General features: G+C 37.6%; 1 protein-coding gene across 4 annotated transcripts in view; it reads left to right on the top strand.

The window, feature by feature from the left end:
• DAB2 (DAB adaptor protein 2) overlaps positions 1–15,939 on the top strand; it is a 110,056-nt gene extending 94,117 nt beyond the window's left edge. For all 4 annotated transcript variants that reach the window (XM_072416629.1, XM_072416632.1, XM_072416630.1 and 1 more), the window contains 5 exons: positions 1,260–1,428; positions 2,781–3,419; positions 6,641–6,753; positions 11,339–11,429; positions 12,590–15,939. In XM_072416629.1, coding sequence (XP_072272730.1) covers positions 1,260–1,428; positions 2,781–3,419; positions 6,641–6,753; positions 11,339–11,407 — 990 coding nt within the window. In that variant the 3' untranslated portion in view covers positions 11,408–11,429; positions 12,590–15,939. The remainder of the gene's footprint in view (positions 1–1,259; positions 1,429–2,780; positions 3,420–6,640; positions 6,754–11,338; positions 11,430–12,589) is intronic.
• The last annotated feature ends 4,460 nt before the right edge of the window (positions 15,940–20,399 follow it).

Here is a 20,399-nt window from a genome sequence, read left to right as displayed (position 1 = left end):
ATTTCCCAGAATAACAGAACATTTTTGCAAAGTCAGTATATTGCTTGCACATGATGGGATAATTGAACTCATCAACGTTACATCTCATTCACTAAGCTAAATCAATTTTCAAAGTAAGCATGCGCTAATATTCCTTTGGTAAAGCAATGGCTCCAAACTAAACCTCTTTTAACCTTATAGAGAAGATAAAATTGCATGCAGAATATTTTCTCAATACAGTGGGCATTTTATTTATTAAAACAGAAATTATTAACTGGGCAGTCCCAATGAGTTTACATAGACCCACAGGACACAACAGTCCATATGGTAGTTTATGGAGTAGCCAAATTGCCAGTATGGATTTGCTTTATTTTGTTTCATATTTTGGAAATGTTTAAATAGGATTCTAACTCATGTTACTGTTCTATCTCATGCTGCCATGTACATAAAGAAATGGTAAGTACAAATTTATGCTTTACATACCCATTGTCATTCATTGAATTGGTATGTTTGCTGGGATAATCCAACCTTTTAGAATCCATTCTCAACCAACACAGCAATTTAATACACAAACAACTAATCTGGGTAAAACAGATGCCATGTCCCATTTTCTATTGCTTTTTTTATTCTGTTGAGAAGAATATGGACAAAGCTGCTTTGTTATGAATAAGCTCACATTTCTGATCTGGTGCCCCAGAAAGGCAAGTGACACCTTAATAAATAGTCAGTCTGGCCAAAACTAATATTTAGGAGAAAGATACTGCTAGACAGGTGGAGATTTGAGTTTGTGGGTCTAAAGACCTGTCCTGGCCATTCTGGAGATGGGTGGGGGGGTCTCAAAATCCATTGTGATCATTAACCTTGGGAGTGCCATAACCCACAAGGCTTTGGCTTAAAACTAAAATACTGTCAACATATTATGCAGTGCTGTACATTAAATAGAGGATGCAAATGACAGACAAATACAAATACAGACAAAAGAGGAGGAGAGGAAAGCATGAAACAGTTTACAATCTAATATCTTTGTCATGACACATTTTAAAAGCTCCAGCTGATGAAAGGAATAATGGTAACTATTGTATATCTTTAGAGAGTTTTGTTACAAAACCCTTGTTTTGCCTCATCCTACATTATTATAGTCTTTGCAGCTGGATTATGCTGTCTAAGACCCTGGTTTGCATTGTAGCTTAAAAGTAAAATATAAAAGGAATAGCGGTGACTATAGAAATCTTCTGTCTGGGAAAGTTTAAACAACTGTTGTGTAATTTCCTTTTATTCAGCCAGCTACTGATGACATATTTGGGTCAGACATTTTCTCACCAAACTCTTCAAACCCAGAGCCAGTTTCTTCAGTACCTGTACAAGCTACATCAAACTCACTGCAACCAAATCCTTTGGACCTTTTTAATACTACCAACCATTCTACTATGCCACCTATGGGAGGTGTTGGTAAGTGAAAGCGTGACTCTCATGGAAATGGTAATGTAAGGTTTCATTTACAGTAGCACCATACCAGCTAGCTGTAGTTTTCCAAAGTCATCAGTGGGAAGACCTATTGCTTTTGGTACCACACATGAATAATCTCTTAAAGTAGAACTGTCAGTAAAAGAAAAAAAACACCACTTACTTTTACTTCTGCAGAGCTCTCAATCCCCCCACACCTAACCTTGATTCCGTCCTGTACTATCCTGGATTCATTCTTTGTCCCGGTGCAGAGGAAGTGTCGGGCGCTGCCGTCTTCTTTCTTTTTCTGCCTATGTGAAATGATCTTACACTGTGCAGACACTAGATCCAGTGATGATCTCACTGCCACGGCAGTAAATACAGTAAGGGAGGGGCTTTCCCTCTTTTTTAAAAAAGAAAAAAAAAGGTTTAGAGGAAAATAAGGCTTATCTACTCATTTTTACAAATAAAAAAATGATAGGTCTCCTTTAAATTTTCTTTCCACATTCATGTGTGGCCAAACAAGGTTGGTTCATGCTGAACTGATATAAAATAGGTCTAAAACAGCCTACTTTACAAAAAAGTAAAGCTAATTGTTCAAAAACTGCAATTGTTCACATTTTCTGTTTGACATTGTAAGTAGTTGGAGAACATGTTATGTTCATCATAGAATAGACTAAGGGCATCAACTGTAATTTGGTGCCTTGGATATTTGTCAAGCTCTAAAAAATACATTTTTTCTACAGTTTCTTATCAATGTTTTCTATAAATGCAAAAAAAAAAAAAAAAATAACCTCAGGTTGTTCAATCAGGCTACCACGTGCAGGGAACAATTCTAGGATAGCAACATTAGCTATAAGGCTACTGTTATAAACTATGCCAAGTTTTGGGAATGTACCTGTGTATATTCTCCTACCAACTAGTGTAATCGGATCTCTTTATAAGTAGGTTACATTTTTTTTTACTTTTTGCTTTTAATTATGCTCTGTTGGACCATTCCCTTTTCATCCCACATTCACAGCTGTCATACCAATTTCACTGAAAAACTCAGCAAGCAAAGTATGGGCTCTGCCAATCCAATGTGCCAGCTCTCCCACCAGCTCCATCTTTATTAATATAGATTGAAGTTCTCCTGCAATGTTGTCCTGCCAAGTAATCCTCTTCCCTAGTGGTGACAACTGCCATAGTCTGCAAAGATCAATTGGACTTAACATTTTTAACAGATGTGAAATCATTGTAAACGGCTTTTCAAGAGCTGGAGGATTAGCTAAGTGCCTATTGATCAGTAATATATTTTAAATGTTGTTTAGGAAGTACGTTTTAATGTCAGTTAAAAAATCTCACTGTCTCTGATGCAGGTACTCTACCACTGAATTCATCTCAAACTCAGCAATGGAATCAACCTCTACTTTTTACTCAACCAGCTGCCACACTTCCCAATCCGGTATTGGGAGCCCAGCCTAGTTTTCACCCACCAAATGTCCTATCATCTCCTTCACCAATGGTTTCCTGGAATCAGCCAGCCAACTTTATAGTTCCTCCACCTGTACAAAATCCCCAATTGTGGAACCAACCAGTATCTCTTCAACCACCTGGATGGACCCAGCCACCAAGTAACCCATTCCAAATGAACATATTTCCACCTCGACCACTAACATTACCCTCTGGATTAGTTCAGCCAGGACCAATTCTTTCCAGCCCTCCCCAGCTTCCACCAAGACCAGCTCCAACTGTGGAGTCACATAAGAAGGAAAGTGATGCTTTTACCGCTCTGGATCCTCTGGGTGAGAAGGAAAAGAAGAATGTGAAGGATATGTTTAAAGACTACCAGCTGGCTAAGCCTCCTGCTGTCCCTGCAAGACGTGGAGAGCAGCAGAACAGCTCGAGTGGCACATCCGGAGCTTTTTCTAATTACTTCAATAGTAAAGTTGGAATTCCCCAAGAGAGCGCGGACCATGATGATTATGATATTGGTCAACTCTCTTCTAAAGTTAATGGTAATGTCCAAAGTGTTTTCTAATTTATTGGGAACTTTGCTGATAAAAAAGATATTAGGAGTAATACAAATGTTTGTGTTAAAGCTCTGTAAAAGTATGCACAAATAACATTTAAAGTCATTGGGCGTGCTTATGTTTTATCATGTTTTAACCCAAGAACATCACCATGTTGGAATGGAAGCCTGCATAATAGTGTTGTGGTAAAGTGGAGAAAATAGTGCCAAGCGAGTCAAGAGTAAGTTGAAGAGTATTAAGTTACTCTGATATTTCCCATGATTCAGTAGTGCAAGGTGTTAAAAGGGGCCTTGGAGATCCATGCAAGTCCCATAGCGCCTGACAGTGCCTGTTAATAAAATATATATATTAGTTAGTACCAGCCCTCAATCCAGCAGCACTGAAAATGTAATTAATCTTTAAAAGTCAGATAAGTATGAATACAAAATGTAAGTGTGTAATAGGTGATCCAACATATATATTCATATCAAACCTCCTTTTCTTATTGTTTAAAATATTTTTTTTTTCCAGTGGCCGAAATTTTACCAGATTCCCCAACTGTAGTTCCTTCTGCTACAGAAGACAGGGACACTGTCACAAAATTATATATTTTATTTTAGTGGAATATCTTTGGCCAGAATCTGTCTGAACCCTCCTGTTTTAAATACTGACACCTAAAGCCAGTCACTTTACTTTTCCTCTGATTGATTTCTGAAGAGATTGGTTTTTAACTATATATATTCTTTAAGGGAGAGCTGTATTAAGTAGGGATGAGCGAGAATGCCTTTTACATTCTCGCCAAAATTTCCTCGAACTTCCGATGTCTCCACAAAAGTTCGTCGAACAGATTTTGCAGACCCATCGGAAGATTGAGGATATCATTACAGGAGGAGTACTCCTCCTGTTAGTGTGAGTCCCGCGGCTGTTCTTATCAATGAATGCAGCCGTGAGAATCATCACAGGATTTTTCCCACGGCTGCTTTCATTCATGATGAGCACAGCCGTGGGACTCTGTGTTATTGGATAGAGCAATCAGTAGTGAAGAGCAATCGGTATTGAAGCTGTCAGCTCCGCTCCCGATTGCTCTTGCAGGTCCAAAAAATTTGATCGAGAACGTCCTGATTCGCCGGGAGATCGAATTTTAAAATTCCGCTCACTCATTCCTAGTATCAGGTACATTTGTTCTGTTTCCAAACCCCTGAACCTCAACCCCCACAAACCTCGAACCCCCACAACTTCATACCGCGTTCCTGGCTGGCGCTGCTCCTTCTCATTGTTTGCATCCAACAGCACCTGCCCAGTAAAGCATAACATGATGAAGCAGGTAGATGGATATATCAGGGAAGGGACAAAATAGATTTAAAGATATATGCAAAAGACTAAAGAAATATAATTAAATATCAAGAGAAATTTTAAGTTAAATCCAGTCTTATGAAATAATGATGGCGATGATGGGACCTAAGTTCATCCTATTAATCAGTGCTGTTGTGTTATTTAATGGGAATGCCTGGATATGCAGCAGATTTTTTTTTTTTTTTGTTTTGGGGTTATTATTACAGTTTAAAAGAATTTGCCTACTGTATACTTCTGCATTAAACAGTTCTGTTCACATTGTGAGCTCTAATGAAGCAGAAGTGTCAGAAACTTAAAGTCATGGATTTTTCATTACTGATTACTTGTTAAAGGCATACGTAATGGACAAGATTTTAGAACTTATGTTTTGTCCTGAGGTTTATGTTAGTCTGCATCTCCCTTGGGCACAGTAATTACAATACATGGCAAGCATCTACAGTGTATACTCTATGTATATTCAGATTATGTTTAACTATACCGATAAAAACCATGGCCAATATTTAGCATGCCACACTATTCCTAATCCAGGCTGTCCCTCTTTATTCAATTTTAGTTTGGGGAGGTATACTTTTCCCTGTTTCTAGAAAACCACTATACCCTTTATCTTCAACTCAACAGGTTTGTAAAGCTAACTTGTACTGAGAAAGTATGGAGGCTTCCATAGACCTTCACCACTAAAAATGTGGGTCACCTATTTTACATTCTGATCTAATAACTGATCTAATAACTAACAAATGTTTAGATCAGGAGTTCTGAACTCTCTATGACTTTCTTGTTCAGTCTACTTGTTCAGGGTCAATTACTTAGAATGTGTTGTAGGTAGTAGTGATAGCCAGTAGTAACCATCTAGTATTTTTAGAAAGAGAGCCTCCATATTTCTCTTGGTGCAATTTTTGTTAAGCTGCCATCAATAAAGCTGACCTTTATACACAAAGAGTTAATGCAGAAAGTGGACAATGCACAGGAATGTGTTCATGATGTTCATGATGTGTTCAGGAATGTACATGTGTTCATGATGTCCATGCCTGCAGTAACACCAGATACATCTAATTGAAAGCTCCAGTCATCCATAACTCTTTGTTCTTCTGAAACACTCAAGCTGCATTATTTCTCCAGATGCCAAAGATCTTCTTTATGTGCTGCTCTGATCTTGGTTTCACATTATCTTAAGGGGCAAAGTATACCTGTCTATGGGGCTAAGTCCTACTCCTGAAGCCAAACTGCCACCTACTTACCAACTTTTTGTCCAATGAGTCCAAACTTCCACCTCTTTTAAACTAACAGAAAACCTATCCATTTTCTGAATGCTCAACTACTTTCTGCAAGCATTTGCTTTTGGTTACATTTGCATTGCAGTTGTGGTGGGATTGCGGTATGGTTCCTGGAGGCAAAATGTTACTTCTGGCCATGCAACAGAAGCTTTTGGCTATGTTGCTTTTCTTCTTAGGAAATTAAATTGCACTATTAAGGCAACATATGCAATTGTGTTTACTAGTGGTGCAGTTTGTCGTTGCTGGAGGCATAGCATCAGTTTACTGCCTGGGAGCGGATAGCTGTGTGGTTTTCAACTGCAAGTCTGAACGATGCTCATGGTTGTTTTGTACATGGCTTCAGTCTAAAAAGGAGGGCTTATCCTTTAAAAAAATGGAAGTCACATCATTGGTATAAAGAAAGAAAACAGGGTCAGGGCAGATATAGATACCAGCATTCTTTTAGATGGGACTTGTATCTAAAATTGTTCACTGGTACTTTCAACCTTAAAAAATGAACTTCTTCATAAGCTATACCGTTTAAGTATATCTTCAATACTTAAAGATTTATCTGAACAAATTATTTTGTGATGTTTATAATGGTTCTGTTTATTTGACCGACAGAGCCACCAAAGCCAGCCCCACGAGCGCAAACACTGCCAGTGACCAAATCCAGGGACGGGTTGTTCGAAAATCCATTTGGATCAGACTCCTTTGGTGCTCCATTACAAAACTCTGTAAGTAACAATCTTTTTCTAATTTTCTTTAACATGAAGTAAGGCCACTGTACTTACTCATCTGCTTTACTATACTAATACATAGTAATTGCAGTTGTGTAATGCTTTTCCTGAAGACAGCGGTGCTTAAGGCTTCCTCTGGAGGTGTAACGAATGCCTTATACTCAACCCAAATGGGTTTATACATTTATTCTTACTAAATACAGGTACCAGTAAGATCATTATTATCCTCATTATAGCTAGAGAGGTTAGCATTGGTCTCACTTCCTTTTCTCTTGCTTTTATAGCACACTCTGGCTTTCAGTATTTTATTGGAAACATATATACGATTAGTAATATGTGCACCCATTGACTGTAATATGTGCACTCCTGACCTTTGTGTTTAAACTACCTCTGAAATTATAGACACTGGAAGAATGGGATTATTCTTGCTATACCATAAAAAGAATGGTCCTACTGTCATTACACCATGGAGATATTGGTCTTATTCTTACCATTGGGAGGGAAAGAATGGTGTTGGCCTTACTATAGGCAGGGAGAACATGATGCTTTCATCGTTATAGTCAGGGAAAGAATTGTGTTATTCTTACCAAGTTCCGTGAGCAAGTGAGTTTCCCAGGAGAGAAACCATAGAAGCCCCTATTTCTAGTGCCACAATGATGTGAATGCAGGAAAGGTGTGCTGTGGAGCATTGTGATGTCTAAAAGTTAGATTTTCTAAAAATCACAATACAGTTGGTATGTTTATTGCTACCTGACAGGTCCCAGTCTTACCTCCTTGAAATATTAATTCACAATGTGTATTTTATTAGAGCTCAGACCACTTATTCATGTAAATGAGTAGGAACAGACAAAGCAAGTTCCTGCCAAAAGTATGTCCTTACTTTGTCTTCCAAAACAGTGAAAGGCCGAGACACAGTGTTATTGGCAACCCCAAGTTATTGGCACTTACTTCGAGCTTGTGTCTGTTCTCTTTCTGAATTAAAGAAAAGAGGAAACAAGACAAGCTGTTTATAATGATTCAGAGTGGGGTATAAAATCTGAAAAGAGAAAAGATTCAGACAAAGTAGTGCCTTCTTCTTCTTAGCAACCTGATCAGATTCATGTCTTCTACAGCATGATCGGAAAACAATAGCACACATCTAATTGGTTGTTATTGAAAACAGCCCTGTCTTTGGTTGGCCTCCCTTTATTGACGCATTGCACTCAGCAAACACTAATTAGCAACTATAACATCAAAGAACCTCACAATTGTCCTTAAGTAAAAGCTAGGAATATCTAGCATATATAGTGCCCTGCACTATACACGTAATTTCTATCGCTTATAAATGCCCATACCACTTTTGTAGGAGTTTTAAAGCATTTGTAGAAGTTTCCTAAACCAAGGTATGTGGCAAAGAAGATGTAATATGGCTGGGTCTACACTGACATTTTTAAAAATGCATGGAAACCTCCCTACTGCGCTTATATGTGTTTTTATGCACTTTTATTGGCGTTTTAAAGCTTGCCTTTAGGATGCTGGAAAACGTCTTTACTGAGTTTTCCCGCATTTTAAATGCGTTTACATTTCAAGTGCTTATCAACAAGGAAAGGCTCTGGAAAACGCCCCAATTGAAATCAATGGAAACGTTTAACCACATTTTCTCATGTTTTTGGGTATTTTCCAGCGTTAACCCCGCATTTTAATTTTTTAAATGTTCCAATCAATGTTATAGATAATGCTCAAAAAAACCTGCCTCAAAAAAACGTCCTGGTGTAGATTAGCCCTTTAGAATGCTTGGGAGATTAAAACATGGGCTTTTAAAGCCTCAGGTTAAACGCTGGGGAAAACGTCTGTGTAGACTAAGCCTATTGGAGTAAATGTTCATAAGTACCCAAAAAACATCCCTAAATGCTCTACAAAGACTTGCGCAAAAGGCCAAAGAAACTTATAAACTATTCGTTTCACTGGGGGCCTTTTTTTTTTTTTTTTTTAGGAATTTTCACGCTTTTTATGTGGGTTGATAAAGTGTTTTTGTAGTTTATGGGGGGGGGGGGGGAGGTTAGGTAAAATATGGGTATTATAACACTTTCCAAATGCTGCATGATGTGTATTCATTTTATCAAGAGAACACCCTGGTGTGGATTGTCCAATTGGTATAAATTCATTAATTTTAATCATTAGCTATTAAATGCTAAGTTGAAATTCTAGGGAAACAGTCCATGTAGACTTAGGCTAAGGAATGTGTAATGCACAGTGTGCAGGGGTCAGGCGTATGTAACGTAAGGTGTGCAGGGGTCGGGCATATGTAACATAAAGTGTGCAGGGGTCAGGCGTATGTAACATAAAGTGTGCAGGGGTCACGCGTATGTAACATAAAGTGTTCAGGGGTAAAGCATATGTACCATAAAGTGTGCAGGGGTCAGGCATATGAAGCGTAAAGTGTGCAGGGGTCAGGCATGTAACATAAAGTGTGCAGGGGTCACGCGTATGTAACATAAAGTGTGCAGGGGTCAGGCGTATGTAATATGAAGTGTGCAGGGGTCAGGCATATGTAACATAGAGTGTGCAGGGGTCAGGCGTATGTAACATATAGTGTGCAGGGGTCAGGCGTATGTAACATAGAGTGTGCAGGGGTCAGGCGTATGTAAAAAAAGATGTGTGCAGGGGTCTGTACAGTATATAGAGTTCAGAAGTGAATAACAGAAATTAGTGCAGGTGTCAGGAGCATGTAATGTATACCGTGCAGGGAGCTAGGAGTATGTAGCATCCCCTTCCAAAAACCCATATTATCTTTCCCTTTCCATTTTTCCCAAGCACAAGTTCCCTCCACCCTGTAAAAATCCTTATCTGCTTGAATCTCCCATATACTTATAATTTCCTGAAATATAGTCTAATTTCAAATAGTAATTGTTTAAGGAAAGGTCAAAGCTCCAAAGCCTAAAAGCTCAAATGCAAACAAACTCCAACTCTTCCACTCCTTAGTTTCCCTCTTACTATATTTGATACCTGGCATCACTATAATAGAAGTCCAGAAGGCAATAAATCTAAAGTACCAGACCAGCAATAGTTCTCTGCAATGTATGTTTCAACTCAAAAAAAGGCCCAGGTGGACATTCTGCCTAATAATTGGCACTATTACTATGGTCAGCAGACAAAGGAAGGACCTCTTGGAGGAAGCAGAGGACTGCTGCTAAATATGACATCAAGCTGCTAGACACATTTCTTGCTGACAGAATTCATGGGTTTCTGTGTTCTCTTATCCATTAAGCCCAGGTAGGATTTACCAGCAACATAAAATGAATAATAACAATCATAAAGTGATCTATTTTATGCAGCTGCACAACATGCAGGATCTGCTCCTTGAGCTAGGTATTTATCATGTTTTTTTGTTTCTCTTAGCATATGTGTTATGTAGATAGAGCTTTGAAAACATTTTTCCATACTAGGAAACTTTTTATAACTGCTTGGTGTGGATTACAAATAGCCTGGCTGCTTTTGTGAGGTCTTTAAGGCTGTCTTCTAGATTGTAAGCTTTTCGGGGCAGGGTCTTCTCCTCCTCCGGTGTCACTTTCTGTATTCGTCTGTCATTTGCAACCCCTATTTAATGTACAGCGCTGCTTAATATGTTGGCACTTTATAAATCCTGTTTATTATTATTATTATTATTATTATTATTAATAAAATTAATAATATTAATAATAATAGAATAATAATACTAATAATGGACACAAGTAATGGTTTCCTACTTCTACAATCATCATTCATGTTATAGAACCCTTTCTAAACCTTATCAGACATCATCCTAGTGTTGAAGTAACTGGTTGTGTGTTGAACAAAGTAAGAGATTTCCTATCTACAGAAGGATTAGTATTTCTATGTATCCAGTCCAAAGATTTACACAACATTCCCATCTAGCAAGGATAACTTGGTAAATTGACTTTTCGCTGCTGCAATTAAGCAACAAAGCTAGGTCACCTCCCTGACTTTAGCCTGAGATTAAACAATGAAAAAGCAACTACATATAATAAGGTCATCTATCTGCGATCTCATACTTTCAGCATGTGTTCTTTTAAATGCAGGAAATCAGATTGGCCCCAACAGTCCCCCTCTCAGTCTGCATTGCAAAGAAAGATGCTGATATCAGTTACATTTTTTTTGTTTATTTACTTGTATCATTATAGCGCCCACATATTACGCAGCACTTTACAAAGTCCATAGTCATGTCACTAACCCTCAAAGGAGCTCACAATCTAATGTTCCCACCACAGTCATATGTCATTAACACAGTCTAAGGACGATTTTGGGGAAAATACAATTAACCTGAATGTTTTTGGAATGTGGGAGTGCCTGGAGGAAACCCACGCAAACACAAGGAGAGCATACAATCTCCTTGCACTCCTGGCCGTGATTAAACCTGGGACCTAGCGCTGCAAAGGCAGGAGTGCTAACCTCTGAGCCAACCGTATAGATAGTAGCTTTTAAAATACATTTACTATATTTAAAAAAATCATTTCTGCATCTATTGTGTTTACCTGCCTGTAGCTCAGATATACTGTACCTGTGTTTAATTGATTGTGTAATCTCAAAATGCTCTTTTTTCTAGAAACCCTTGGCTCATCAAATAACATCTTCTGATCCATTTGGGGATCGATTTGGAAATCCGTTTGCTTAAGAATGTGTCTATAATGTTTGTTGTAAGTAATTCTGTATTTCTCAACACACGCAGATATCAGTAAAGACTTTATTTTGACTGGTTTTGTTTCTTAAAAGGATCACTAAAAAGTTATATTATATGTAAGATCTGCTAAGAATATTCAGCACAATATACATGAAGGGCTCTATTAATAAAACAAGGAATCTGACATTCCCTCAAACATTCTCTTGTGGGAAACCTCTAGGTTCATGTGTATTAATGGCAATAATTGATTCCCATCAGGGAATGTTTGAGGGGATGTCAGATTCTCTGTTTTATAAATAGAGCCCAAAGTGGTCTTTTCTGTCCAAGAATAAATAAATGGTCATTTTCTTCATAGCATTGGTCCTGATTTATTAAAGTTCTCCAAGGCTGGAGAGGATACACTTTCATCAGTGCTAGCAAGTGTTTTCAATCCATTCCAGGTTTGCTGGATCAACCAGCTTTACTGATGAGTGTGTATTCTCCCCAGCCATGGAGAACTTTAATAAATCAGGGCCATTGTGTCTACTGCCCTTCCTTGTTTGAAACATGGTAATACCAAAATGACAATTGCGTGTTTGGAAATACGCCTTCATCCAACTATCTTCAAAATAACTGTTGATGTTATTTTAATAATTTGGCTCCCACACATATATAGCCCATATTGACAGAATCCAACATTACATTTTAGCAATAGACTCCAGTGGCTTGGTGGGATCCTTGGAAATGGAAACCTTGGAGGTGGAAATGTTCCCAGACTATGCATAGTATTTACATCCCTCATTCTAAACAATCATTTAAAATACATTTAAACAGGCCTCTGTTCACACATGGAGCAAAGGGACAGACATAACATTTTTCCCCCTATTCTTTCTATGGGGAGTCATCCTGGCTGCCTTCTAAAATAAACACAAATATCCATAGTCTGGTCATTGGTTCCCTTTAAGGTAACAAAATATTTATTATGTATACGCAGTATTTTCTAGAAAAATTATCTTCCTTTCAAGCTGATTGAGTGATCTAAGGCACAAGAGACCCAACAGTAAAAAGCCTGAAAGTAAATCATGTTTTGCAATACATCAGTTAGCCTCTTTTATGATGATTTGATTATAAAGTTATAAGCCTAAATAACAATACATGTTCTACGAAATCCTTAATATTCATCGTTTCTTGTTACAGCTATGCACCAAGCAGGAAACAACTGAACTCCGAAAACTCCAGGGGACACCATTTCACCACCTTGTCTTTATGACATTAATTGTTATGTTTGCACTGAATCCAAAAAATATTTCATTTTAGTAGATCTTTTTCCTTTTTTTTTCCTAGTATGCCACAAGTTAGAGTTAAGTATTAGGAAGACTGACTGTCATATTTGCATTTGCTTTAGAAGTCTTACAAGGAGAGGGCAGAAGGGACAGCCACCCATGTAGCAAAAAGGAGCATGCAATAAAACTTTTATAAAACTTTTTGACAACTCAATTCTAGTCCAACACCTATTAATTTAAACCCCAGGCTTATATCTTTGATTGGCTCCAGTGGTGGTAAAGTTCTCATTAGAAGTAAAAGTGTCAACACCACTTCCAATTTCTCAATATTTTAGAATATACAAATAACAAATAGCCAAGGTGCAGGAAAGTGACACCTTCACTTGGAAATCCAAGACAGAAAAATGTCTTTCTCTCTTGAATGGTTGGAAGACATTCTCTCTTGAATGGTTGGAAGACATTGTAGTGTCTAGGACCATTTTTAGGCATAAGAAACAAAAGCAAGTCAATTAGGAAGCCATTATTGGGGATTTGGGAGCTATTTCAGTCCCTGTTTACCTACCAGCCTGCCTGCCCTGTATGCTAATGCTGCCATATTCCCTCCTCCATAGGTAGAATAGCATAGGGTACCATGATGTAATAGCTTACATTTTCCAGTGCCCAAGACTTGTCTGTGAACATCCTCATCAGGTGCCAGTATGATGCCATTCTTTAAATGTGCAAAGCTTGGACAAGTGAATCTTCAGGCACTGGAATAAACTATGGCTGTAACATTATGCTTCCATATAATACTGTGCCTGAAGGTACAAGAAAGGATAGCAGTGACTTTATTAAATAACCAGGGGACCAGGTGGGAGCAAGCGCATAGCAGGGTGGGTGCACCTCTAAAATTTGCCTGATAATTTCTACTCATACATAGGCACTGTTTGTGTCTGAGGAGACTTTTTGACTTTTACAGGTATTATATTTTACCAAAATAGAAAATCTGTTTGATATGATTGATAAAAAAAAGGTTGCAGATTGCAATATTCTGACTTCCTATTTCCTTATAAAACTGTAACCCCCCCCCCTTCTCCATACACTTTAGTTTTTTCAGTTGGTGTTCCCAGATTTTGCTGCACTGAAGGTAAGAAATGGCCTTACAGCTCATCCATTGGGCACATGCCAGCCTATAATAATGAAGTCCAGGGTGAGATATCCCAGAGCAACAATTCAGTGTACTGAAGTGAGGTCAGTGAAAGACCAATTTAAATTGACAGTGACTAGTAAAAAACTTTAGAACAATGTTTTCCAAAAGTTTCCCTATATATTTAGGCCCCACCACCAATATCATGGTCATCTAGCACTAACCTTGTCCGTAGCTCCATATCAATCTAATCCTTGGGCCACCACAGCCTGCCAGAATGAATAAAGCTTTCTTCGTCTAAACTAGAACCCCATAGACTTCTGTAGAAGCTGTCTGAGAGTCCCATATTCTGTGGTGTTATACTGCATACGTGCAGGCAGGAAGAAGAAGCCCAGCCAATTAGAAGTTAACATGTAATGGGATACATTTAGATTTTGTACAAGAATTGGGAAAGGAGCTCTGTGGGGTGGAGGGTGGACGTGTCCTTACCCTTTAATACCCCCTGGCCTATTGAACAACCTTCTCAGTGTGTCATTATTTCTAAACTAGCTTACCCATTCATAGAATATGATCACAATTGACAAGCCCCAAGGTCCTGTAAAGCCAATGACTGGTTTGGGAAATTGTCACTGAACTAGTTGTACGTTTCTGTTGATAAAGCAGGGAAAATCAGGGTCACACATGGCATGGCTTACAAAGAAATGTTTCTTTGAAAATCCTGGTCTGTTTATGACCTTCAAAGACTGGAATTGGGCAGCCGTTATTGGAATTTTGTACACCATGGAGGAGTCATACGTCCCCTTCTCCTCAATGGTAGTCTTGTCTGTAACCTACGCCAACTAGATTCCAGTTTTTAAGAGTTAAAGTAGAATAAAAAAAGAAAGATGACTGATTGCTATGTTTAGTTACCATTTTCCATTGATACTATACCAATAAATAGGCATGCTTGTGTAAGTTATGTTGCAAAGTAATGGCATTACACATTGAAACTGATTGTTTGCAGCTTTGCTACCCCTCATACAATGTGTAACAGGGCTGTGGCAGGTTTCCATGAGCTCCGAGACATTGTGTATCTATGGGGGCTTGTCTACATTTTGACCCCCACTGAACTCCACCTGCTGTCCTGCAAAGTGGGGAAAAAGCTGTAGAAGAACAAACCCCTTTCCTAAAACCACCCAGATGCTGCAATTTAATTTGTGTGTATATCTACAAGTTTAAAATGTTGAAATTCTCAGATTCAGAACAGCAACATGTGAAGCGTGCTAACCAAGCAGCCAATTAAAGAATGCATTTTACGTTGTCCTGTCTATATTAATCCACTTGCTGCGGGGTTACTGCACTTTGCAAATCATCGCCGTTCACCGCCGTTTGCCTTATTGTTCTCTCATTATAAGTACACGAAATTAACAAAGTCCTGGAAGAAATATTTGCTTATTTACAACATTTGTGCAATATCACCGATAAACAAATTTGCTCACCACCCGACAGCCTTTCTGGATTCTGCTGAAATGTGGACTCTGTTGTGACATACCTCCGGGACTATGGGAGCTATTTTCTTACAACCAATGGAATTTTTATGCTTAAGGACTTATCTGATCCAACTGGATAGCTGGCTGAATTCTAAAACCATTGATGGACTTAGAAAAATCCTAGGTTCATTTTCACAGTGACTTCAATCATTTCTATTACAACCAAACACAGTAAAGACAATTTTTAGGGAATATTTTTAGAATCTTTTTTTTTTTTGTAGTTGATCTGGTATCAGCTTGGAAATAGAGCTGAAGAAGTATCTTTTTCATGACATAATTATTAGTCTGGCCTCAATACTTTTCAGTATGAACTTGAACTATGAAATGGTATACAAGTAAATCACATATATGTATTGCTAAACTGGAAACCTTTTAATTATGGAAGTGATTTGTCAAGCAGGTTCTACGTGATACTCTGCATATACCTATATTATCAATGCACTTTTTATTTTGTAAAGGAAACCAATCTATAATGTTTAATTGCATTTTTTTTTCAATTAAACTGGGTATGTAATAGACTTTCAAATCTTACTTTATTCTTTGCTCTGTCTGTACAAACTCAAATTGTGCTCCTTATATAATGTTATATTAAAATATATTATTCAATAAGTTGTTTTTTCAGTTTGGTTTAAAAAGTATACCTGTTTATACTGCTTAAGTTACATAGGCATGGTATAGAATGGTTGGTTGCCTACGTTCGCTAATTAACCACCTCATATATGGTCTACTCACTGAAATGAATGAGAGTGCAGTTGATAGGTGGTTGGCAGGCAAGCCCCCCTATAACTATGAATGGAGCTGTTCATGTGAATTATCAAGTATATGTAAAATGTATAGCCCAAGGTCTCTTTTTATTTTGTATACAATAGGGAAAGATCTATTAAATAATATTTTTATGTATTGGACAGGCAGCAACAAGTGAGCTGAATTCTTACCAAAATAAATGGAATGCTCATCTCAGGCTGTCCTCACTGTCCCCATTGGAAGATATCCCCTTATGTCTTGTATCATGACAGTTCTAAATTTTAGGGATTCTCCCCATCTTTACAAGTAAAATGGTACCAGAATGAATTGGTGAATCTGCTTATCAAGGACAGAGGTAGCAGCAAAAAGTTTGGTAATGGGTCTAACCCTACCCCACTTTACACAAAACTGGGGGGGGGAGTTTTGCCTACACATACACTTTATTAAATTGTTACAGGTAATAAATGAAATGTATCTGTATGTACAAATATTTACATCTTTACTAGCTTGTTGGAGATTCCATTTGAAAACCATGAGCATTAATATGGTGCTATGATGCTAGATCAGCTTCCACTGTTCTGGAATGCCTTTCTACAAGATCTGGAAGTGCTCACTTAGCTAAAAAAGAAATTGTGAGGTCAAGTGCTGATGTTGGATGAGATGTCTTGGCTTATAACTAATGTAATGATTTATTCCATACACTAGGGTCGAAGTCGGGGCTCTCTGCTGTTCCTTTTCTCCTAACAATCAATCCTAGTTTTTATGGAGCTGGCTTTGTTCACAGGGGTCACAGACATGCTGGGACAGAAAAGAATTTTCCACAAATTGTTACTACAAGTTTACAATTGTTCTTTTTCTTGTAGTGTTAACAGTTAACCAGAAACACCTGAACTTAATAATTTGCTGGACAGTCCGTATACTCCAAGGCTCCATACCTTTAAATACACCTGACAATCCCCACACTTCATATTTTAATCACTTGGCTATTTATTTGATAATTGTCCCACTTTCTTCCACCTTTTCGCCTTCTTGTTGGCTGCAAAATCTGATAAATAGCCCCACTGGCTGATAGAAAGACATGGGTGTAGGATGAGATGGGTCAGTTGTTGGCTAGTTTATTTGTGGTCAGTGATTGTCCAAGAGTTTAGAATATATGGGAAATAAACTGCTCCAGAAAATAGGCACCAGGACAAGTCGTTAGCTAGACCCACTGATTTCCTTTATTCTATTGTGCCTGTAATCCACTGCAACCTCCAGAACAACAAACAGAATCACCCGATTCTGCATGTGATTGGTAGAAGCAGGAAACATTTTACATTTGAGGTTTATATATTAGGATACCTGTAGTAGAAGACATTTGGGAACTAATCCCCTACATACATGTGTGCTCAGATCATTGACCAATAAAACTGTATGGATCTGGTGCACCACAGTAATGAATGGGTGAAATATTGAGCACTAGATCGGGTCTAGTCTTTACTGTTTGTGTTATTGGCATGTGTGAAAAATGGGAAACTGATTTGGCTGGGAAAGAGATTGTGAGGGGGTTACCGTAAAAGATGTGAAAACATACCAGAAGATCTGTAAACCTCACTTCACAAGCTGGAAAGTAACGTTATTGATAACCAGGGGATTGTTTTGTAAGCCAAGAACAAATGTTCAGCATACAAGGTCGTGCTGGATCAAAGGCCACCAACTGCAGAAACTGGTAAAGACTGCAATGAATACATGCAGAGCTAATTATATGACAGCGATGTGATGGGGTGGAAACAATTTCATTTGTGTTTATTCTTTGTTGTTTTATTCTGTTTGTTTGTTTGTTATTCTGTTGTTTTATTGTTTTAAAGTTATTAAAACTAATGTAAATAGTAAATAAAACCTCTTTTTGGGGGCATTTTATTTTTTTCAAGGACAGCCATAGATGTTGGATGACATATACCATGGGTATATATTTATATATATATATATATATATAATATAGATAGATAGATAGATAGATAGATAGATAGATAGATAGATAGATAGATAGATATATTGTATGTGAAGGCATCAGAGTCTCAGGGTCCCCAGTTGTCAGATAAAACCTTGATCAATCATAACTTGATAACTTGAAAACAATTTTCCATTTAAAATTTGACTTATTTAGCCTTCAAGGGTAAGTAATTTTTACATTGCAATATATATTTTTAAACATTCAGTAGACCCCATCTTTGCAAAAGAAAGAAGAAAAAAAACATTGTTCAGCTTTTTGATTACTTAGAACGGATAATACAACCACATGGCATTTTATGTCATATTAAGTACTTAAATAAATAACATCACAATGGTAAAAGTCATATTTGGTAATATTAAACATAATATCTTGCCAGTAACAGCACATTATGGAAATTTTGGAGAATAGGGCAATGCCAAAGCTGAAATGCAGTTAAGGTTACAATCTTCCAACATGAGACAATGGTATGCTTGTTCAAGCATTTGAGGAGACTTCTGCAATTAGGAATAACGCTTGTTTATTTTAAGCGTACCGAAGCCCAAAACCAAAAATATAATAAATTGTTGTTTATTGGTCCTTGTTTGGCTGCATTTGTAAATGTGATGAAATTGTACTGGATTCTACTCTCATAATGCTCCTTCTTCTATATACTTTCCCTGCTCTTTTTCCTCTAATTCTTTCCTTCCAAGTCAAGTGCCTCTCGTTTTACCGACAAGGGTGACCTGGAAGTCTGGATCATCTACAACAACCCTGAACATCTACTTTCTCTAACAGCAAAGTTGGATTGGGGTTGATTCTGACACCCAGTTTTATTAACTCCATCTTTTTTTCTTAGTTCATCTCAAAGAAAAGTTACCATTTATGAGCTAATTGCTGTTTCCTCCATAACAGTTTCAGGGTAGCTATGTGAATTACTTTTTATCCTATGATATATTAATATATGCACATTGGATTACTGTTACTAAATGTCTCTATACCCCGGTGTTTAGGTTTCTCTTTTAAATTGATGGATGCTCTGAGAGCTGTATTTTACTTTAATAAACAGAATGAAACTCACTTGGCAAAGCATATACAATGCAATTGTGCAAGAAATGTAAAACAAACAACATAATATTAAATTGCATGATTAGATGGCAAGTAAGCAAAGCTCACTTCATTCAGGCTCTATTTTAAAGCAAAATACTCTCACTATTAAATGGACCTAGTCCAGTTTTCTCAAACCTTAGAACCATGGGATACCCTTGAAATATCCTTGAAGTTTATAGTACATTGGCCTGGTGGTCAAATGTATGAACGATTTGTTCATTGTTGGCCAATGGTAAGATTTCCACCCTATAGATAGATATAGATACAGTATACCTATATATAGCCAAATAGATCATTGGTGTCAGTGGTAACTTACCTGAAAGGCTCAGGTTGCTCATTGCCCAAGGAACCTCAAACAACCTCTGGGGAAGCCTTAGGGTTCCAAAGAACCCTGTTTGAGAAATACTAGCTTAGTGTCTATATAGTGTCACTTTGGGTTTTTAAAATACATGGAAATCCCACCAGTCAACAATTTTAAATAAGCATCCACTAAATTCCCATGATTCTTCCTCTAAGAATCAGTTCTGACCACTAGCCACCAAATACTAACTAGCCACCAAAGGGCCTAACTAGCCACCAAAATACTAAGCTCTTAAAACCTTGGGTAGATAAATTTAACTCTAAATAGATCTAACATAATATTATTTTCTTGTAAATGAAGTAATGAATAAATCTGTGGAATATAGGGGGGACCATCAGAAGTTCCCATCAGCCAAAACCATTCCCATTTGGCTTCATGAAAGATCTATCATGCACTGAATAGACATCTGATTTCTTTCTCATTAGAATTCTGGGTCTACCCTCAAATACATTTTTATTAAGGATATAACATTAATGATTTTATGTTTATAGACAATTCAAAAGGATGGCCCATATAACATGACAGTAACTGCATGTCCAGTGTACTTAAAGTATAGGTTCAACCAATACTTTTGCTTGGATAGAGTGAAGAATTGAGTTACAGGTTTCTGGTTGTTCTACCCAGCTGGTTGGTTCTCCATTAGGCTTAATTAAGCTGTGTACACACGTGCAATAATTATCAATGGAAACAAATGACGACTGTTCGACTGTTTGTCCGATAATCATTAACAAAAAAAGTGCACAACGATGCCATGAACGAGAATTGACGCTGGAAATGAATGACCGTCCTGGCGGATCTGATTGGGCGACAATTGTTCGCAATCTATTGTGTGTTTGGTCGTTCAGTGATCGTGGATTGTTTTGCAGTACATTTTCTCCTTTACAT

Source organism: Pyxicephalus adspersus, chromosome 6, assembly GCF_032062135.1.
Source record: "Pyxicephalus adspersus chromosome 6, UCB_Pads_2.0, whole genome shotgun sequence".
NCBI classification, from domain to species: Eukaryota; Metazoa; Chordata; class Amphibia; order Anura; family Pyxicephalidae; genus Pyxicephalus; species Pyxicephalus adspersus.
Note: the sequence above shows the minus strand (reverse complement) of the source record. Positions and strands in the feature narration are given on the sequence as shown.